At 41.4% G+C, this 23678-nt stretch overlaps 1 protein-coding gene across 1 annotated transcript in view; it reads right to left on the minus strand.

The window, feature by feature from the left end:
• The window catches only part of Gad1 (glutamate decarboxylase), an 87128-nt gene that overhangs the window by 23960 nt on the left and 39490 nt on the right, over positions 1-23678 (minus strand). Inside the window, exons 3-4 of the mRNA XM_019055834.2 lie at positions 20043-20279; positions 161-358 (exon numbers count right to left, since the gene is read on the minus strand). Coding sequence (XP_018911379.1) covers positions 161-358; positions 20043-20279 — 435 coding nt within the window. The remainder of the gene's footprint in view (positions 1-160; positions 359-20042; positions 20280-23678) is intronic.

Here is a 23678-nt window from a genome sequence, read left to right on the forward strand (position 1 = left end):
ATATATATGGCATGGCTTTACATAAGAGATAACTTTTAATGATAAACATGTATTTAACAATAATTAGTGAATTTGCAGTGCATTAATAAATAAAAACATTTTAGTTCTAGGAATGAAAGCTTTGAGACGTCATAAATTTTTGATCATGAAGGTTACGTACCAGGAGCCAAAATAGAGTCTCCGTCCTTCCATCCTATGATATCTCTCATTTTTTCAAGAATGACGCTCTCCATAAGTATGAAAACGGGAGCAATTTCATATGTAAACATGTTTGTATTGGCAGTAGCAGTCAACCATTCTCCAGCCATTGAAACCAAATCCAGTCCGCATGATAACTGGTTGAAAAATCGAGGATGCCCTGGAACAAAAGACATAGAGAGAATGTTAAAATACATACCTCGGTGGGAAGACACATCAATAATTGGATTTAAAACCTTTCGCTAAATTTACATACAGTAGAATTGGTTTTTGTGGAATGGGCGTAATTCCAAAAATTCATGAGCCCTGCAACTTGCGTGATCAGAGATCACGCAAGCTGCTACCTAGGGCTCATGAGTTTTTGAATTTACGCCCGTCTAGCAGAAACCGATTTAGTTAATATGAAAGAGGTGCAATGACGCTTTTGGGTTTTTGTCTAAAATCAACTCTCAAGCTGAAAAAAAGTTTTTTAAGAACGTGGCTCAATAATGAAGCATCAGTAGGTACTCTATGAAGGAGTCCTCCATTTCTGCATTCGGCAATCAGTAAATTTTATATTACGCTGATTCAGTGATTCATAGGGGTAGTTGGGGAGGCTGGCCCCTCCTAGTTTACTCGGATCCCTCCATAAAATGAGAGGAATTTCGCTAAGAGTTGTGCCTTCCAACTTTTGAACTTAAAAACTTTTGAGCTTGTGCAAAGTTATAAGTCCTAAATTTTGGTAATGGAGAATCTGCGGGTGTCTACAGTTTTTTTAATGTCATACTTGTTAAAGAAGAAATGAGTGAACCGAGCATGAGGATATGTATCCTTGGTTCCTAAAATGCACAATTATTTTTTAGCGGCTCTAGAGCTGCTATTCCGGTCGGTCTCTGCAGTGGATGTTACGTTACCAATGGTACATCTACCATTGGTTAGAGCGCGCGTTGGTAGATGGGAATCGTCGCCATTTTCGGCTGTGGACCTTGCCATGATTTTATTTTAATTCATTGTTTTTTCTTGTGAGCGAATGATATGTTGTGTAGTGTATTTTTGGAATCATGGTAATACTGTCGATAATTCAAAACTGGTCTGCGCTTTAATCTCGTATTGAAAAAAATGTACTTAACGTTTAAAATCTGAATTTTCAAAACGACAACTTTTCGCGCTTTTTTGGAAGAATGCCGTGGTTGGAGCCTCATAGTCGCACTAGAGTACCTTTATAGACAGAGTATGGCCATTCGTATCTTTTTACTACAAGAAAACTGTTCCGCTTTTTGATTGGTCATCGAGTTTTTAGGCTTCATGATGCTCTTACGGCCGTAAATGAACAAACAAGATGGCGGCTCACCGTAACATCGATAAGAAGCTAAATTTGACAAAAATTTTAATTATGCGGCAGTAACAATTTAAACTAGCATATCTACGAATAACACACGAAAAACACATGAAAACATAGTTAAGTCGCCTTTCACCTTTATCACCGGAGAATGTAAGATGTGTGCATAACCTCAATCTTCCTTGCTGATAACAGCCATCTTGTTTGTTTATTTACGGCCGTAAGAACATCGTGTCAGCCTATTTTCACGCAACCAATGAAAAACCGGAACAGAAATGGCCATACTCTGTCTATAAAGGTACTCTAAGTCGCACGACTTCATGGACGGATTCGTCCCTAGCGGCGTTGTTGTGTATTAATGCCTAAAATGCTAAGTCTGGTTCTGTTCACTCGATTTTCGTGAAACTCGGTTTCCGAAAGTATTTTTCAACGGGAAATTCGAATTTTTGGTCAGATTTTCAAAATTTCAAAATCCAAGATGTCGGCCATGGCCTAAAATGCCAAGTCGGCTCCTATTCACTCGATTTTCGTGAGACTCAGTATCCGGAGATATTTTTCAACGGGAAACTCGAATTTATAGTCAGATTTTCAAAATTTCAAAATCCAAGATGGCAGCCGTGGCCTAAAATGCTAAGTCTCCTCTTGTTCGCTCGATTTTCGTAAGACTCGGTATCCTGCGATATTCTCCAACGGGAAACTCAAATTTTTGGTCAGATTTTCAAAATTTCAAAACCCAAGATGGCGGTCGTGGCTTAAAATGCTAAGTTTGCTGATTGTGGATGAGGACAAAGATAAAATATTCGCCACTATTCACCATACTTTGTTAAAAAAAAGTAAATTCGTTCTTTTAAAAGTTAATAGCTTTGAGGGGCGGCTCGCGGAACGAGTCGCGAGTTCATCGCGAAGCGAGGAACTGGGGGTCCAGGGGCACTCCCCGGCTAGGCGTGACAGCTCACACAGCGAGCTGAACACGGCTAGAAGCAGTTTATATATGTCTTGGATATGAGCGGCCCAGAGCCGCTCTCCAGCGGCAGTGCGCTGGAGTTACTGCTTGTTTTTTCTCTGGTGGTTTCATGGCTTATCGACGGTGTACGTCGGCAATCACATAACTCGTTTGTGGTGTCTGAAAATCTCCGCCTCTATGTTATTTTCTTAAATGAGAACAAACTGACATCATTCCTTGAAGTTTTTGCAGAATTTTCTTTGCACAGAGAAGAAAAATCACGGCAGTTTTAAAGAATTGCCGTTGAGTAGTTTTCCGTTTAAAAAGTAAAGTATGACAGGAAATCTGCGACGTCGCAAATCGAGTCATATGTGATTGCCGACTTACACCGTCGTTATATCCCAGTGGGTCCTAAAGCCAATATGAAGAATTAGGTATTTGCGGAGATATGACGAGGTACCTAATCTGCTAAGATACTTGTGTTTAAAAGGGAAATGCTGCCTGATGACGTGACAAGGTGGCAGATTGTCTCACTTTTAAATCTACTTTTCCTCTATTTCTGACACTGGAACAAAATCATGAAAAGTATACCGCGAACGTAGCTCATTAAGCAAACTTATAGATGCAGGATGCAGCAATAAAGTTTTTTCGTGCAAAAAACCCGTGGTCGTAGAACTTGCGATTTTTAGGAGAAGGAACATGCTAATTTTAAATATTGATACCTATTGGTGATGTTCACGAACTGTGGATTTTTAGAATGATCTTTCAAAAAAGGGCAAAAAAAGGACTTTTTTTGGGAAACTGTGTGACCCTCGACCTCGCCTCATTTCAAGCCGTCGCAAATTGAGAATCTCCCGACTCTTAAAGAAACTCGTGAAAAATTTCAATTAGTAAAATGTTTCCCTCAAATTCTTTAAACTTTTTTGTTAGTCGATTAAGAAAAAACACAATTCAATTATCTTCGCGGTGTTGCCAAATTGTGCGAAAGAGAAAGTTTTGCTGGATGATTTTGTGCGGAAATGTCAATCTAGGTTTTTGTGCGAAATTGTCAATGCGGGTTTTTGTGCAAAAATGTCGAACTCGGAAATCTTGTGCGGAAACGTAAATCCACCAATCCACCGATCCATGCCGCAAGAGAGTGTAATTTTCAGCTACCCCCACGCTTTTCTTGCCATTGTTTTAATGAGCCATCAAACACTAAAAATGCGGGTGGCTCTTGGAGACCTAAGCCCTCGGTCGTTGCCTTATAATTGAAAACAATGAAAGTGGAAGGTCGAACCTCGAGCATCATATATCGCGTCTAGTGTAGCGGATGATTGTGGGAATGGATCATCCGGAATCCTCGTCTATCCCAGCTCCGAGGAGGGGAGATAAAGGGAAAGCAGGGACGTAATCGGTATGGGATTGTTAAAAGGGATAGTGATGGAGGGGCCCGTCGAATTAGCCCGCTGGCCTGGAAAAAGACGCGGAATTTCCCTTCCGGCCTGTGAAGGACAGAAGTACTCACGTCTCAAACACAGCCATGTTGCCACATTGAATGGAAAAACCACCCAAGTAACATTTTTCAACGAAAACCCCCCCGATATTTTTATATTGAGTCGCCATTTTCTTTACGATTTTTTGGCGATAAAATCGATAGGACCATCAACAACTAAGCGAATATCCTCAGTCTTACGTGATTTTATCTCTATAAAATCACGTTCGCTAAAATTGAAATTTTATCTCAATTTTTCACAATTTTTTGTTCGATAATATTGCAATAAAGCGCCGTCGATTGAATCGCGATTTTCTTGTTCGTGCGATGAGATCACAATGTATCGCAATTTTTCATCCATAACAATATTGCAATAAATCGACGTCAATAAAATCTCGATATATTCTCCGATCAAGTCGCAACTTATCGCGATCACTGCTACTTTGGAACGGGGTATCATGGAAGCTGCGGATCTCTTGAGCTCTAAGATGACTTGGCATCGGTGGGATTCCGTTCGCATTTTGTGCACATCACGACTAACATCTCATGACATAAATTCAATTCAGACCCTCATTTTTCCCGGCAATGCAAAGCTCACCTCGCCTATTCACATTTCTCTCTCTCTTAACAGGGAGCTCCTAATCAGCCATTTTTCCTCGAGGTTGGTTTTTTCATTAACCCTCTCGTTTCTATCAATTCAGAAATACCTACAACTTTGTCGATCCGCGACGGATTGGGTTCTTAACGTTCTTAACGTCAGTTTGTGCGTGTCAAAAAGGAACACATCGATGGCTAAAGCATAGACGGATCCAGACACCTCGAACGGAAGGGCATAAGGGGGTTCTAGGAGCCTCCTCCAGAAAATTTTTGAAATTGTGAAGTATCTTTTATGCAGTTTAAGTCGATCCAGTCATGAATAATTGACAAATATAAGCGTATCCCCTTCTTTCTTTCCTCCATGCCTTTCTTTTTTTCTTCCTTATTTTTTCAGGCAAACGGGGGGGGGGGGGAGGGCGCACGCCTCCTACGCCCCCCCCCCCCTTGGATCCGCCTATGGGCAAAAATGGGAAACTACATATTCCCACTGCAGTATTTCAAAATGTCCGTTCCTAATGATTTTTCTCGAATAGAAACAAGCAAACTTCATAGCTTGACCTTTATCCAGAATATTCCGCCAACAGATAAGAAAAATCAAGAAAGATTTTAAGAAATTATGTTGACTACTTTCCAAAGGAAAAAATAACAAGCAGTTCCAACGCCAAAGCGTTGGAGGGCGCTTCTTTAACACTGCGCATGCGAGGAACGTTTTCATACGGCCAAGCGAGAGTATTGCGGACGGACGATGTATAACAAATTGCCTACGTGAAGGTGGTCCGGCAGCAACATACCCGCCGCTAGTCTCTGGAAAACAATAGAAAATAGTAGTTGCGTACGTTGCCAGCGAGCGCGCTGCGAGCGCATCTGTTTCAATTACCTAGCATCGAGTCGGGCCTCTAACTTTCTATTCTCTCTGACATAACCTTAAACCTTCAACCCAGAGCCGCAAACACTGCGCAAACAGCTGACGCTTGACGATGCTGCGCCGAGAAAATGAACCAATCACAAAATAGCACAGTAATACGTCACTAAAATGAAGAGATCACGTGACTGTTCGTGATTTTTTCGAATCAATCTGAAACTACAACCTCGAATATGAGGCATTTAAGCATAACGAAGCCCCAAAATAGTTTAACCAGGTAATACGTCCGTGCGAGATTGTTATGCTTAAAAGCAAAACATTTCACGAAAACTTTTACGAATACCAGATGCAGAAAAAAATCAAATTTTCCCGGGTGTACCAGAATGGCGTCATTACCCATAAGGCAAAACGGTATGTAGTATAGTACATGTTACATCGGGGGAGTCGAACGGCTGGAAAGGGCGCATCTGGTACCCAGAAGCGCCCAAAATATGACAGGAAGTCTGCAACGTCGCAAGCAGAGATACGGAGTTTGTCGCTTTGACCATTAACACTCAAATACGAATGTGTACATTGCGCTGATACAGCACATAGTGAACTTTTGCGCTTCTCCGGAATACGGACTCCTCTGTTTTACGTCTAACGAAACAATTACTTTGCTGGAATAATTACTTTAATAAACTGCTTAGCGTTATCATTTTTTCTTCTTTATTTTTTATTTATTTATTTATTTATTTTTTTGCAGACTTCTGTTACTTTCTTAATTATTGAGCTTTGAGTGCCTGCAATTTCTTTAGTATAAAACCAGCCCAACTAATACAGGGTGTCTCACGAAAAACGAGCCACCTTGAATATCTGCCGAACGCGTCGGAATTTCGAAAAACGGTAAAAGACGTGTTCGTTCATAATGAGGGGGACACCTTTTGGCGTATTTGACATTTTCTCAAACCGCGGGAGGGGCGCGGGGCGGGGGGTGCCCCACCCGTAAGTCGAACTTTTCAAATGGCACCCCTACTTTTTTATTTCAGAAATCAATTTTACGCAAAAAAACAAGCCACCTTGTCCAAACCGAATGTAAATCGGACAATTTTCCAGTGATTGACAGAGTTTTAAACATTTTTTTCATGCTCTTTTCAAAAATTTCCCACGCCCAATGGAATTGCTGTATCAAACCAAACTCTCCGCCAAAAAAATTCTTAAACATTGCACTTTCGATAAAAAAAATAAAGAAAATCTGCTGCACCCGAAATCTGGAGCACGCGGAACCCTTCTTTGCGACATTAAAATTCGTTATACCGAACATTTCAGAGGGGCGCTCATCGGAGGGAGTAGTAAGTTTTAGACAAGAATTATTAATTTTTTTTCTGAAGCATAAGAAACCGTGTCCATGAAGAAGCAGTTAAGTGGAAAAACAAATGGATTAGCTTTTTTTTTGGGGGGGGGGGGGGTCAATGACTTGAGCCGGACCTTGATACTTCTGAGGACGCTATTTTTCCGCGGTGCGTTGTTTTTCTCCTTAACTGCTTCTTCATGGACACGGTTTCTTATGCTTCAGAAAAAAGATTAATAATTCTTGTCTAAAACTTACTACACCCTCCAGATGAGCGCCCCTCGGAAATGTTCGGTATAACGAATTTTAATGTCGCAAAGAAGGGCTCCGCGTGCTCCAGATTTCGAGTGCAGCAGATTTTTTTCTAATTTTTTATCGAAAGTGCAATGTTTAAGAATTTTTTTGGCGGAGAGTTTGGTTTGATACAGCAATTCCATTGGGCGTGGGAAATTTTTGAAAAGAGCATGAAAAAAATGTTTAAAACTCTGTCAATCACTGGAAAATTGTCCGATTTACATTCGGTTTGGACAGGGTGGCTTGTTTTTTTGCATAGAATTGATTTCTGAAATAAAAAAATAGGGGTGCTATTTGAAAATTTCGACTTACGGGTGGGGCACCCCCCGCCCCGCGCCCCTCCCGCGGTTTGGGAAAATGTCGAATACGCCAAAAGGTGTCCCCCTTGATATAAACGAACACGTCTTTTACCGTTTTTCGAAATTCCGACGCGTTCGGCAGATATTCAAGGTGGCTCGTTTTTCGTGAGACACCCTGTATAAGTAATGTAGGTATCCTCAGATATTTCGAGGACTGAACTGAAAGGTTACCAAGTTTAGGCCATCAACCCTTTCGGTCCAAAAATGCACTACGAACTGAAAGCGAGAGAATACGAAGAAGGCAATCTGCTACGGCGTTAAAGAGCTATCTCTTTCGGCTCGGTAGAAAGCTACTTTTTTCGTATGTTCGGAGTAAGCGCGCTATTTCAAGATCATACCACTATTCGACCACTCGGGAGCTCGTGGTGCCTACGTTAAATATTGAAGGCGAACTGTTACGGAGTTAATGTAGGTAATATTTTGCTGTTTGGTAAAATGATATTTCCGTGAGTGTTCTTACGAGGCATGCTGTCCACAATATCCCGTCTTAGAGGAAGATTGTGAAAAGAGAAGAAAACAGGGAAAGGAGACAAAAGAAAAAAGAAAGAAGAAGAAAATAGATGGAAAATGGAAAGAGTAAGAAAAGGGTAAAACAGAGAGGAAGAAGAAGGAGAAAATAGTGAAAAGAAGTAAAGAGAAAGAAGACAAAATAGGTAAAGCATGACAGGGAGAGAATAAGGCGGATGCCGGGCAGGAGGAGATACGAGAAAAACGAAGAAGAAAAGGGAGTGAGGAAGAAAAAGCAGGAAATAAAAGAGAGAGAAAATGAAGGAAAGGGAATGCAGGGGAGGAAGATGGAGAAAAGAGAAAGAAAAACAATAAAACAGGAAAATGGAGATGAGAAAGGAAAAGAATATATAAGAGAGAGATAAAAGAAGGAAAAGACAAAATTGGAGAGAAGTGGAACAGTGGAATCGTCGTGAAATTCACGCTTACTAGGAACAATGTTATAAAAACGCCGTATCAGTTCGCCTATAACACTTAGTGTAGGCACCACGAGCACCCATGTGGTCGAATAGTGGTATCATTTTGAAATAGCTCGCTCCTTCTGAATACCTACACTAAAGAAATAGTGAGCCTCTAGAGAGTTTTTTTCTTCTTTTTCTTTCTTTCTTCCCCCGCACCGAAGAGGGTTCTATAACGCCAGATTAGACCGCCTCTTCTTACTCTTCTTCTTCTCATCTATAGATTTTTCTACTTCTTACTACTCTCCTCTTCTTCTCTCTCTTTCTCTTTTTTCATCTCCTTTCTCTTTCCATCATGTTTTCCTCTTTCAGGTTGTAAAAAACAGAACGGTTTAGTATTTATCAGCGTTAGAGAAGGGCTTACGCTAATGATCATTTATTGGTTGGTAAACGACAAATGCTCTTGAACCCAAAGCCGAACTCAATATTCACACGACCGAGAGGAAAGGTATTCAATTTTTTATTATCAATCATGTTTGTGCAGTATTATCATGTTATATTTGTGTTCAGTACCTCATAAAAAGGAACCGCGAAAGATGGAATCTGCCGGGACTCTAAATTCATTAACAACAAACATATTAGTTTCTAATAAAGATCTAAGTGTCAGTTTTTGCGTTAGCTTCGATGATTCATAGTATGTAATGTAAGTACCTAATTAGTTGTCTAATTTTGCTTGGTATATACCTACGGAGTAATTAAAGATTCTGTAGTAACTAAAATTAATGACTCAGGTGCGGTGCTTTTGAGCCAACTTTCAAAGAATTAAAGGCATTTTTTCAAAATCTAAAGTCCATGAGCTCTCCGTGTGACCGAAGTGCTCTCTTCGCTATATGACGCGTAACCCTTCAATTTTTAGTTTAGTCCAAAGACCTCATAGGAACTTAAATTAATGAACCAGGTGGTGCTCTTATGCCAACTTTCGAAGAATTAAAGGCATTTTTTTTTTTAAATTTACAGTCCTTGAAAATGAGCTGTTTGTGTCATGTCGCGGAGCAAAGTGCCCTACTTTTGGGCCTCGTAATCCCTTGAATTTTGAGTTTAGTCCAAAGATCTTTTAGGAACTTAAATTAATGACCCAGGTGATGTGCTTGATGCCCACTTTTAAAGAATTAAAGGTATTTTTCAAAATTTACAGTCCCTCAAAATGAGCTTTCCGTGTGATTTTGCTGAAAATGGACCTTTAACCCAATTTAACCCTAGCCCCCCCCCCCAAATTTTAGCGTACCCCAAAATCGTTTGACGTGCATAAGGAGAACATAGATATGGGGTTTTGTGCCAATTTCGAATGAAATCGAACAGATAGATTCTGAGATATCGCTGTACACAGATTTGGGGGACATCGGACGGACGGACACACATTTTTTCAAGTATGGTTATTTTGACTCCTGGGACCTAAAAACGTCCAGAAATAATGAAATTTCAACTTTTTTTTTGTTTTTTTTTCTTGGAGGATGATAATACTTCCTCTCTACCCTAGAAGAGCGAGAAAGTAAAAAAAATTCTAAGCATGATGTCGATGTGGTCTCTTGCTCTCGTTGCAAATTGGGTACCTACATTACGTACTTTTTCTAGTTTAGCTGTTGTATTTGGGTGTATTATGCAAGTCTTTTAGGTCACATCCTTTCCCGTTTTCATCTCTTTTTTCTGCCGAACTACAAACCTAAGTTACTAAGTTGCGCTGTCGTTTTCCTTTATTTATTTTTTTTTTTTTTTAAAAAAGGTGAGAAATAACTGTTTCATTTTTAGCCCAATTTTCCAGATATTTTTAAGGTGAATCCAGGGTTCGATTAAGGATAATTCAAGATTAGAGATAGCGTCACCAGTCACGACTGAGAATTTCACTTTCCTTCTACGATTACTGAAATAATATTCCTCAAATTACAAAAAGCAGATCCACAAGATATAGAGTATTTTTTGCTTGATTTTTTGAGCCAAAAATATCGGATATTAGAATTACAAGCGCAGAGAAAGCACGGCTGAAACTTTCAGCTCAGAAGGCGGCGGCCGAGCGCACAACCGACTCCCTCATGTTCTGTCTCTCTCTCCCATTGCCGCAATGGGCATTACTTTCCGCCGTAGTTACGACTTTATTTTTAGGAATTTTGAGAATATTTTTTTACTGCATGTTCCTCAAGTATGTTGCTATATCCCCTGGATCCCCAATCTTGAATAAGTATTACGGTTTTTATTATTTTGGCAAATATATACGGCTATTCTGAGCAGCGCGACGTGGTGGCCAAATCGCGAAGTTCTGAGCCTGGATTCACCTTAAGAGGAGATTTTCTCGGCGATCTATCTTTTATTCAGTATATCAGATAGGGCATGCGTAATTAATGGGATACAACGCGCAAATTGCGAATTGCAAAAAAAAACAAAAACAAAAAAGGACCAAACATAAGAAAACAATAATTTGTTGAGTGTAATATTAGAACCTGTATCGCGGAGGAGCGGTGGGCATTTTGAGTGCAAGTGCGTATGATGTCTGGGCGGGCGGGCGGGCGCTCGCGCGGGCGGTTGGTGGAGGAAAAGTCAAAAACATATCGAGGAGTGGGAAAATTCAAATAAGAAGAGATTAAACGTGACAAAAACATCTGCGGTCAACTGCGCGGAACAAATTCCGACTCCCTCTCTTACTGGAATTTAATTGGTCCATTTTAGATGCGACGCACATTGGATTAAAACTTGCCATCCTCTGGATATACGGCCTTGATCATTTTTAAAATGCTTCTCAACACTACCACCGTATCGACTTTGGGATTGCTCAAGTATTATATCGCACTGAAAGCTGATGTGAGTGCACTCACATCAGCTTCCATGGGCGTTTAAATGTATTACGTTTAAGCCTGTAGCGCAAAGAAATAAATATAAGTATGAAAAAAGCAAGTAAACTGAAAATACATAAACTAAAAATAAATCAATTAACAATGATAAATATAAAAAACAATTCGAAATCAATGGGCAGACAAAAATCCTTAAATTTTTCAATATTTCCCGATTTAAATTTGAAATTTTTCTTTTCATCCACCTATTCCTATACTTATGTTTCCTGGCATTCTAAAACTTACTTTCCTGTTTCCTTTACGCCCAAAATGTACGTACCTTTTTCTTGACACATGAAAATTTGGACGTATTTCTGTCAAACGGAACTAAGCGCCATAGGGGGAGGAAGGTAGCGGGGGGGGGGGGGCTTTGATTGGCGGCGGAACCGAGCGTCAGGCTCATTCCGTCCCATACTCGCAATGCTTTTCCATGGCGCTTAGGTCCGTTTGACAGAACGCGCTATCCGGCATTCCAAATTCCTCAAACGGAACTCAAATTGGCGCTTAGTTCCGTTTGATAGAAATATGTCCATTTTATGTTCAGACTCCCTACATCTGCCTTAAAGCCATTAGATGTTTTGGAATCTACGAGCTACTTATAAACTAAAAATAAATAGATTAACAATTAAAATATATAAATTCCAAAATGAAAAAAAATTTAAATCGATTAAATATAAAAATTTTATAAAGTATTTTAGTTCAATGTGAAAGTATGTTGCCATTTCTGGAAAGATGGTGTCTTGGGGCTTTGCTGACTTTGCTTCAAGCAAATCCATTCGAGAGCGCAAATTCCAAAAAAACACAAATCGTCAATTTTCGCTTTTGGATGGTGGTTTGTTTGCGTAAATGGTAGTATAGTTTTGGGGCGACAGAGGGGTACAGAAAGAAAGAGGGAATCAAGTGGTCAATATCTAGCAAACCTAACTTTAACGCAAGGTTAGGTTAGGTTAGGCTGGGTTGCGTTAGGTTAGGTAAGGTGGGATTTCGCTTTTGGACGACCACATGTGTTTAAAATTTGCTCCTTTGGTTTGTGCATTTTTACGCTTCTGGTGTTTGCGCATTCGAGAATTTGCTCTCTCAGATATTATTCGCTTTTAGGTGCCTCAAACGATCCTAAGTTGAGAGGGATGACCCCACCGTGCGGCGGAGGCGCTCGCGATGGGAGTGGCGAAGCCAAGGACGAATAGGGATCGTGGGCGGAGGGGATGAACCTCCCCCGCTACGGGTACCGATGATTTATGACGCGACTTGACAACATAAATACTCACCGAGCTTTTGAGCCGCTCTCCCACTGCCTGGTCCTGTGCTTTGATTTGCGCGCATCACTCCACGGCTATTCCTGGCCCAAGCGTTGACCCCCCACCCCTTTCCCCTTTCTCACCGCCCTCCTCCTATTATTTGTCTCCTTAGCCCACGAGCTCGCTTAAAATCAAATTATATTGCCCCTTCGTCTTGCTCGATTTGCGGTGGAATTCTGTCTGTGCGCAGAATTTGCGTGGTTCGAAGAGGGTTTTGGTGTCGTCTCGTAGCAGTGGCGCGGCGTGGCGTGCTTTAAGATGTATGGATTGATCTTCCTTTTAAACTTATGGAAAAGGATCGATAAACAGGGTGTTCGCAACGAATATACCTGAATAATTTATTTTTTAACATAACTTGAAATGGGGGAAAATCGAAAATCGATTATTCACGCTTCGCCACTGCAGAATTCCTTCTTCTTATCTGGCTTGATATCGGGTATTTTAGCACGGTCTTAGAGGCGCCCCCCCCCCCCCCCAACCGATGGAGATGAAAGTGCGTTTGTTTTTTTCACCCTGACGCATGTTATAGTACTGGAATCGTTCCAGGTAAATTCATCACTGATGCCAGCTTTCGTTTAGACAATTCTTGTCTATGTTTTTTTTTTTATTTTTATTTTTTTATCTTTATTCAATTGAGGGGCATAGAGGACAAGGCGCATAGGTGTACTTTTTTTGCTATTTCAAGGGACACTTGTTTTAAGTTTCAAAAATAACGTGGAGCCTAACGGCAGAGAGGAGGTTTAAACTCACTTTTACTGCTTTAAAGTTGGATTTTAGTTTTGAAATGTTTACTGGATATACTTTCAAACTAGTTTTAGTTCAGTTCCTGAATATCTGAATTTTTTTCAAAAAGTGAACTTGTGTGCCTTGTCCATCAAGCCCCTCAATGGGTCAGTTGTGCTGGTCATAGGGTTCTTGCAGATGAACTAAAAATTAATAACATCTGTCCAAACAGCAACTCTCGATATATTAACCGAGAAATCCTGCTTCGAAAATTTGGTTTATGACGCCACCTACCACGGTCGTGGCACCCTTGGTTTATTCCACCTTGGTTTTATCAGTCATAGAGGCGCACATCAGCACTAGCTACTCAACGTGAAACTCGGATGAAAGCAAGGTGGAAAAAACCAAGTATATATGTCACTACCGCGCTGAATGACGTTATAAACCGAATTTTTCAAACCGCAATATCTCGGCTAATATTGATCGTAGAAAGGTGCTATTTGAACAGATCTTATTATTTTAGCTAATCTTCAAGAATCAAGTAGGTACCTATCAAAACACGATTCTGTGAACATTGCAACTGATCCACTAACATATCATACAAATCAGATAAGTGTCCTCGTATAATGCCTGGGAATTAGTGGCGTGCGATATATCGATTGATCTGTCATTTAAACCTGTGGAGAAAGATCGACAAACAGGGTATTCGCAGCGAACACCTTTATAATCGATTCTTTACCATAGCTTTAAATGGGGAAATATCGATAATCGATCATTCACGCCTCGCCACTGATAGGAATTGAATGTTATTAAAGGTTCATGGGTGATTGGGTGAAAGATCAAAGACAAACCGTAAAAACACTCATTTCGTAAATGCCGCTGCGCACTATCATATCCATATCCATGGTTGATCAAAATATCCTTTCTACATCATTTTAAGACGCACTCTCTCTTCATTTTACTAGCATGTTCAATGAATCCGTCAAAATCAAATTCGGCAGTCTTTAGACGATTTTTTATTGGAGTGTCAAATCTAAGAATGTATTTTAGAGTTCGATTTAAGCACGCTTATTTTGTTCATATTAAGTTCAGGGTTAATAAGAGCAATGAAAGAAAATCAGTTGCAAAACCGACTCGTAAACTGGGCTAATCATACATGACATGCGTTAGCATTGCAGACGAGCCAAAATCAGTGTGTTTGAAATAATCGCACCTCATTCACGGCGATACCACTATTTGACCACGTAGGAGCTCAAGTTGCCTACGCTAAAAATTGAAGGCGAACGGACAAGGCGTTAAAGCCACCTCTTCATGTTCGGTGAAAGGATATTCAAGGTGTATTATACATTAGGTGTTTTGAAGAAGCACGGCATTCGCGGTGATACCACTATTCGACCACGTAGGAGCTCAAGTTGCCTACGCTAAAAATTGAAGGCGAACGGACAAGGCGTTAAAGCCACCTCTTCATGTTCGGTGAAAGGATATTCAAGGTGTATTATACATTAGGTGTTTTGAAGAAGCACGGCATTCGCGGTGATACCACTATTCGACCACAACAGAATCAACATTGTATCAAGCTTCTCCGGGCGAAAGGAGATCATCGCGATGGAATCCGTTAATCGAGCCGGGGAAAAGAACAAAGATCCGGGGGGGGGGGGGGGGTTGGTGGTTGATGCGGGGGTGGTGGCAGCGAAAATTATGAAAGGCAAACAAACAGAGGACGGCGCGTGGCGTGGGGTACTCCCGACCGCAGGACCGCAGCCGCGGACGTGAGCTTTTGATCTAAATTGAATCTTAAGTCGAAGCGCCGAGGAAGAGAAGGAGGAGGGGTAGGGGGTGGGGGGCCGATAAGCGTGAATAGTGCTTGTTAGGTGTCATTAACATCGGCTATTGAGAGCTCAACATCCATCAATTGCGCACCCCTCGTCGCTACCCCTATCGCTCGCGGATCGCGCGCCGGCGAGGACCCCGATAGGAAGTGCCCTCAAATCTGATACATATACCTCCGGAGCTGAGTTGCCGAAGTGCGGTCTCTTCGTTTTTGTCTGCGTAGAGTATCTATATAGGGAAAGTACGGACATGGTAATTCTTGAGGTTAGGTTCAGGAGCTATTAGGGCTCTAAAGAGCAGCCAACGTGTAGGGGCTTTAGAGACTGGCACTGGCGACTTGGACGGTCAACCGTTGGGATTCGGCGGTTAACTTCGAAACTCCACCGATCGGTGCATCTCCGGGGGTTCGGTACACTCAACGTCATATGGCGGCCGTTATACAGACGGTCGCCATATTTGTTTACAGAATTGAATACCCCGCACGCTCGGGCGTTCTGTGCTAATCTATTATTTTCTATTATTTCCAAATAAATTCAATATACATCGTTTCAGTTCAGTGAGAACGATTTATTAGTAAAATTTGTATGACCCTTTGTTTTTAAAGCGCGTATTTGATTCAGTTCTTGGATAAAGCGGACGTGTCGATGAGGGCCGTTTTTTGAGCCGATCCTGGCTGAATTTCATCAACTGCTCGATTTTTTGCTCACTGAAAGTGTATATGTATTTAACGGGCTTCATTGTGATTTGGTCATTTCCGGTCTATCCCCGGGTCTGATACTGGTCTGAACATGATTCTGGAGGCCGATTTTTTTGCATTCGACCACAAACCCGAAAGAAGCATAAAAAAAGAAAACTTTTCGCGCAAACCCGAAGTCAATATCTCAAACCGTTTCAAAATGGCGGCCGATTAAAGTTCAAAATGACCGAAAATTCACACCGGTTATTTGTCGATAGATTTGCGCGAAAATCGGTATGTCGGGGTATTTTGACACGAGAAAAACGAATTTGACGTTAGATTTTCAAAAAAACCGGAATTTCCAAAATGGCCACCAGTTAAAGTTCAAAATGACCAAAAATTGATTTTTTTAGAAATCTAAGTTCAAATTTGTTTATCTTTTACCAAAATACTCTCAAATTCCAAGTTTTAGGCAAATCTATCAGAAAAAAACCGAGGTGAAAATTTTCGGCCATTTTAAACTTTAACCGGCGGCCATTTTGGAAATTCCGGTTTTTTGGAAATTCTAACGTCAAATTCGTTTTTCTCGTGTCAAAATACCCCTACATACCGATTTTCGCGAAAATCCATCGACAAATAACCGGTGTGAATTTTCGGCCATTTTGAACTTTAACCGGCCGCCATTTTGAAACGGTTTGAGCTATTGACTTCGGGTTTGCGCGAAAAGTTGTCTTTTTTTATGCTCTTTCGAACGAGCTATCATAAAGGGGGTCTTCTCATTTGAAAATTAAAAGTTGGGGTCCGTTGCCTCCCCCCCCCAAGGGGGGCCCCCCTGAAAATTTTAGGGGGGCCAAAAAGTAGCTCCCTTTGACCTAGGAATATCCCCCAAGTTTCAAATATTTACCTCAATTAGGTAAAAAGTTAGAGGGGGTGGAAGGGACTTTTGGATCACCCTGTATAGACCTTCAATGAGTAAAAAAGCGTAGAGTTGAGAAAATCCAGCTAGGATGAGCCCTGCAAAAACGGCTGTTATCGATATCCCCTCATTTTTGCATAAGGTCGCTCATATATGAACATTCTCGGCCATTTTGCTTTGATATTGGAATCTGAAGATCCTGGCCGCGGCAATTTTCTAGTATTTTTCGTGTCGGACGATTGACTGCCATTTTAGGCGCTCAGAGCTGTATATTTCGACACGTCCGTATCTACACTCCGTATATAGGTACCTATGTCTAACTGCCCTTCAAATAGCCATTTTTCTCTGAAATAAAGAGAAATCATCCACCAAACTCCAGACGATGGGTGAGAGGGAGTCCTTTACTTTTAGGGATTCAGAGTTTCCTCATCGATCATTGGACATGGGTAAACTAAAAGCAGTGGCGAGATCAGACGAGATCGATCATCGATATTTCTCTATTTGAGGGTATGGTAAATAATGTATTATTCGTCGTTTCCCTCATGAAAGAACGTAACTCCATTTCAATATTGCCAAATTTCCCTTAGCGAATTACATGATAAACAGGAGAGTCTTGGGCATTTTAAATTGAAAACACCGATTTCTCCTCAAAAATCATGCAGAAATTAGAGATATTTTCGATAAAAATTGCACAGTTACATTTGGGTAAAATAAAATCATTGTTTTACTCAATTTGGAAACCTTGGAATGGAGTTGCGTTCCTTCGTCCGGAAGACGACGTATTAAGGTGTTCGTTTCGAACACCCTTTTACATATCTATCCTGTCCATAATTATATTTAAATGGCAGATCAATCGCGAATCACACCACGCCACTGGCCAAAAGAAACAAGGCTGCACTCGAATCCTATGCACATAGTGCCTTTTAGAATAAACGTCCAATGTGTCTGTTGCACGCAAGTGATAGAGCCGTGCGAGTAGAACTTTTAGAAGTAAGTTATCTCTTAATTTTTATCTCTAAGTACGTTACGGTAGATGCTTTCTTCGGAGCTAGCTCACTCTTCAACACAAAGCTTCATGTTTCTTAAATTATTATCGCTGTAAGATTGATATGACCATCACAGAATCTTTTCCGCGATACTACCAAAGAATTCAGACTCAAGATAGAAGGGAATACATCTTTTTAGTTTAACGAAAATTAAGAAGTGCTCCCTTTTTTTTTAAACGGCTGCTTTGATAAGATGATCTAATACCTTAGCGATACGATTCAGTTGATGTGACTGCCATCCTCTGTGTTCTTTGATCTTCTGTTACCAGGCACTATCCAAGTTCATCATCTTGTCCCATTCCCTACCTCGTGAAAAGCATCGCTTCATTTTTCGCCGGAATGCGCAATTCGTGGTTTCCCGGACGATAGAACATAATTACACTCCAAGGTTGCAAAATTATGTCAAACTATTCACTTTTTCACAAGAGTACACCTCTGCAAATTTTTTTTCCTGATATTTGAATGAGATCAAAAGAAAAATCAGTAAAATTTTCACCCAGAAATGTACCAAATTCTCCCGGTTAAAATGCAATTAGCGAGAAAAAAGTTGGCAACAGGGCTATGAAGTTACGTTCTTTCGTATGAGCGAAACGATGAATTGGACTTATTTCTGCTAAACGGAACTATAAACGTGTGGGAAAGATGGGGTGTGCTCGTGATGAGCTGTTTTAGAAACAATTTAAAAATGAGCATGATTCCTTTAGAGAATTGGAAAAGCGGGATTTAACATTAAATCAAACGGAACTGAGCGCCAACTGTATGCGGCACCCATGAGCCGTGATCATGTAACAACTGCGTTGTGGACAGGGCTCATGAGTTAATGCGGTATCGTAGATCTCGTCGAGCCCGGTCGTCGTCGCTGACGTCACTGCCCACTGGCGCTTCATATTTCCCATTCGATCTTACGACCCTCTACTAACGAGCAAACTCCTTATATCCCCTCTGTCTCTGGTTCCGTTTAGCATAAATACGTTCAATTGCAAAACGTGCTCTTCAAAAAAAACTGTGCTCCCGCGACCGATTTATTTTTCGAGAAAAAACACTTCAACCGGAAAGCAGGGCGGCGAACGCATTTGAGTGTTTTTTCTCATTTACTCGTCCGGCTTTCGGCTTACGGCTTTGCCGCTATTTATTAGAGGTGGGAACGCAATTAGCCGCAGCAAAAACGTTCGGAATCTGGAGCTCAAGCAATTCGGAAATGAACGCGAGAATCCAGGGCGCCCTTGCCAGTTCGCGGCTAAAATTAAGGTACGCCATTGTTCTGCATGAAGATGAACAACCCCCTTCCCTCTCACTTGGCAACGGCCCAAAACAATGCGCGCGGAAACAATTGAGCCCTAATCGGAGGACTCGGGGAAGGGTTGTCTAACTTGGCTCGCGAAAGTTCAAGTGCGAGAGGCACGCGAAGAGCTAAGCACATGGAATCGGCATCGTGGTACCGCTTTGCGTCCGGTAACAGCTGTTCTTGCTCCCAATCCGTGCCGAAAGCTTTTCCGTGTTCTCTCGCCCAACTTTAATTTTTAAACTTCCAAAGCTCTCGTTTCTGCGCCGAATTTTCGCGCGTCATGAAATACAGATCCGCCACGCACCGATATCACGGCCGAGACGCCTGTGGTGTCATTAATCTAAAGATTCAGAAAGAACGCTTTTTTGAAAAGCTCGCTTTAAGTTATCGAAAGTTTGTCGTTCGTTCAATGGGGGACCTCAATAGTGACGGATCTAAGAGGGGCGGTACCTAGTATGATTGAGGGTAAAAACAACCACCCACGCAGTTAAAGAAAAGCACTTACTAATCTATGTGTCGTAGGCAATTGGTCAAATCAGGCATTTTATCAAATGCCCAGGTATTTGGTCAAATTTTGACAATTTTAAAATGTTGTAAATTTATGGCGAAGAGCTCACGAGTTTTCAACATTTTCGGAAAAATAGCCCATCCAATCTACGAACTCTCCTTGTTCCGCCTTATCAAATGCTTCTCATTAACGAGTCAAGTGTTAATTTTTTTTACAATTGTGTATTTTATGGCATTCTATAATAAGTTCAGTATAAATATTCGTTCAGGAGCTAAAACTTGTTTAAAATACTATTGTATATAATGCCAATTTTTACGGGGAATTTATTCTTATAGGAGCAATGAATTATTTCATCTAAAATTATTAAAATAATCAGAACTTCAATCTAATTTAAGTATAAATATTTGCCTGCGACATACACCCCCTTCGGAAGGAAAAGAGGCATCGGTGGACGGATAATAGAAATTGATAGACAAAGCGATAGACAAAGAAGACGAAGAGAATATGGAACGATCCCACCGATGTAAGCGTATAGTTACAATGGACAAAGGAAGTAAGTAATAAATTGACAGGTTTTGGACATTCCTATAAAAAATCTTACCTGTTTTAACTTGATACTTGAGAGTAACTGCACAGTCGTCGACTAGTTGTTGGAGCGTGACACCCTTGTCTGGGATTTCGAGGCTGAGGAGGGAGCGCATGTCTGCCGGATGATGGAAATCAAGTATCTTCTCTTCGCGGTTGCTCTCATCCTTGATGTAGTCGAGGAGGATTTCCACCACTTTCAACAGGAACTCACGAGTCGCTGGCAGACCCTCAGGACAGATCGGTAAAATATCTGCAAAAAACAAATTAAAAGTAAAAATACAATTACTCCTGGAAAGAAACTAGGATTGCATAACTTTGAATATTGAGGCCACGGCGCTTGGCGGACAAGACGCACAAATGCAGTTTTTGCTACTTCAAGAAATACATGTTTAAAGTTTCAAATTACATGGAGCCTTATGGCAGAAGGTAAGTCACTTTTTGATTCTTTAAAGTTGGCTTTTAGTTGTGAATTGTTCGCATTATATACTTTCGAACTAGTTTTAGTTGAGATCATTAATATTTCATTTCTTTCTAAAACTGCACTTATGCGCCTTGTCCTCCAAGCCATTCAACCATATCCTTTAAAAAAAAAAGCGGGGAACATTTTCAAACGGGTCTCAACAACTGGAGGTTTGTAAAGATCGCCCTTTCTATGGTACTATTTTAAAGCAAAAGTAAAACAAGAAGAGGTACAATTAACGAGGCTGAAGAGGGGGAGGCAGATCCCCCAGACCCCTCCCCTTGACCACGCCACTGGTTCATAGCATTTTTTGGGGGTAGGAGGGGGATTTCTCAGCCAATGGCGGAAGGGGGGGGTGAAAAAAACCTAAATCCGGCTTCGAGCAGGACACGAGAGGAAAACTACCCTACAAGTGAAAACACGGTCAGGAATCGGATTCTATGGTTTAGGAGCAAGTTGGGAGATGACACGACGGGGCGCTATCAGTTTCGTTTGAAGAGCCTCATTTTCCGGTATATTTCACATTTTAATTTCCGGGCTCGCGGGTCAATAGCGGCATCGGAGGGTTGCCGACTCTCCTCGGCGCGACCCGAACAATTGGACGCAGCGAGAGACCCGGGAAGCGGCGGAAAAAGGCGGTCCCGCCCGGAAAACGAGCTCCCGATAACTCCTCCTCGCTAATTAAAGCGTATTCAGATAACCCGTGTCCCTCAGACCGTTTCTCCTCCCTATCCCTCGCAGCTGCTGGTGAGATCATAAAATCAACACTTGGAGGAGTAACACTTAGTGCCAGGAAGGTTCTTCACTAACCGTTCATTAGAAAAAAGAGTGACTTAATTTGCGGTCGAAGCTTCCGAGGCGCCTCGCGCCTCAGGCGTTATGCACCACGCATTACGAATATGATTTTAAACATAGGTATACTATTGGATAAGATTTTCGATCAAGAAAATACTTAAGTTGAAGCAAGCAGAAAAAGTTGTTCACTTGACAAGAGAACGGAACTCTATTTCAATGTTGCAAAATTGACTAAAAAGATTTTTTTTTTTTAACCGGAGTAAGACGATCCGTTTCCTGACAAAAATTTTGCTGGTTTTGTCCTGTACTCAAAGACAAATTTGTGAAATTGTTAGTTCGACACGCCCAGCAGTTTCCTGATAAAATAAAATTATTTAGCGGAATTGTTGTAAGGTTGGAAGATTGTTACTTTCTTTTTTCTGCCTGGAACACGACAAAAAGATGCTTGCAAGAAGAAATCTCCCTGGCCGTAATCTAAAGTCATTTTCTAAGTGTTTCTTGTTTCGTCGCGGTGTCTGTAGGAAACAAAATTGCGTTTATTTTTTAACGTGGATAACCAAGAATATCAAAGAGGGTGGTATATGGATTGAATCGACATGAATTGATCGAAAAATAAAAACGTGAACCGATCGACAAAAATGATTTAAAACCCGGTGTTAATTCAATCGCCATGCTTCTATCGAAAAATAAAGACGCGAACTGATCAACGAGCAACGACGCCGCGGCCGACACCGCTTTGATAGACAAATAATTAAAAAACCCAGTGTCGATCCGCGACTAGATCAATACCGAATTGATTGACAATTGTGGATTATCAAACTCCAGAATCGATCGACAAATCCGTGAATCGATCGACAAACCCGTGAATCGATCGATGAAAACCTGCATCGATTAACAAATCCGTGAATCTATCTACAAATCCATAAAACGATCGCCACACTGTGAATCGATCGAACTCTTTGGATCGCATCGGTGTCGACCGGTTGACGTTTTTATTTTTCGAGCGATTCATGTCAGTCAAAGCCATACCCCTCTACGAAAGAACCCCACAGACTGCTGAGGACTTCTTTAATACCCACGTATCAGAGCTCGCCGCCTGTTTTTATTTGTTTAAAAAACCGTTTGTTTATTCTTGAATCTGAAGAGAGAGCGGGGGCGTCGCGCTTCGGCGCGTGTGGACCGAGTGGTCGTTTAGCGGAGCGGCGGCGTCTGACGCCGCACAGTGGAACGGACCATTGGGAAAGGTCTAACCCGAAAATTTTGATCAAAACTGCAAATTTCGATGGTTGCTTCGTATTCTAAGAGATGCTTTTAGAAGTGGAGGAGGGGTATTGTTAAAGGCCGTTTTTAGGCCCACCCTGAACTTTACGATTTTTGCTCATTAAAGGGCTAAAGTTTACGTAATGCATCATGATTCGATCATTTTCGATCTTTATGGAGGGCTAAAACTGACCCAAACCTAGGTCTATAGGGTGATTTTGGCAAAAAATGCGGGGTTTTTTGGGTTTTCGGTTCAGTGCCCAAAAGGCATGGGCGGATCCAATTGGGGGGGAGGGGGGGGGGGGGTAAGGGGCGCTCCCTCCTACCCGTCCGCCCGAAAAAAGGAGCGAAAAAGAAAAAAAGGCAGGAATGAAGGAAAGGAAAATTAAAGTCGCTCATAATTGGATAATTTTCATTACGAAATTGATTCAACTAAATGTGAATGCCTCAAACTTCCAACAAATTTCTCGAGGAGGCCCCCCGGATACCCCTTCCACGCCTCCTCTGTTCGATGTGTCTGGATCCTACGTAAAAATTCAGATTTTTCGCCAAAATTAGCCTTAAGACCCTAGTTCAGGCCAATGTTAAAACCAAAGAGAAACCGGAAATGACCAAATCCTCATGAATTCCGTAAAATACAGACCTTCAATGAACAAATAACCGCAGTGGTCAGCAAAATCAGCCAGCAGGCCGAATATTGAAATTGATAGATAAAACTTAAGACAAATGGGATATGGAGGGATCCTATTGGTGGAAGATATTAGACTGGCCAACGGCAATCCACGAGAGACACTTCAGTTATTCCATCATTTTTCTCCCTTAGTCTTTAGGAACCACCCATTTCAACCTGTAGGAACGCTCCATACTCCCTAGTCTTCTTTGTCTATAGCTTTGTCTATCAATTTAAATGATCAGCCAGCAGGGTCGGCCTCAAGTGAAACCTCTCTTTTAATGAAAAAAACAATGGAACCAATTTTAAAGTTCTACGTTTCACATTAACGAGGATACAACCTCTCAAAGTTTTCAAATTGTGTCCGACTTCCCCTATCGACTCGTTACACTGCGCGGCGGGTAATGAGGCGAGCTCCAAGAGGCGGAGGGTCGCGTCGGGTGCTCAGGTGGTTTTAGGCAAAC

This window comes from Bemisia tabaci, chromosome 2 (genome assembly GCF_918797505.1).
Source record: "Bemisia tabaci chromosome 2, PGI_BMITA_v3".
In the NCBI taxonomy this organism is placed as follows: Eukaryota; Metazoa; Arthropoda; class Insecta; order Hemiptera; family Aleyrodidae; genus Bemisia; species Bemisia tabaci.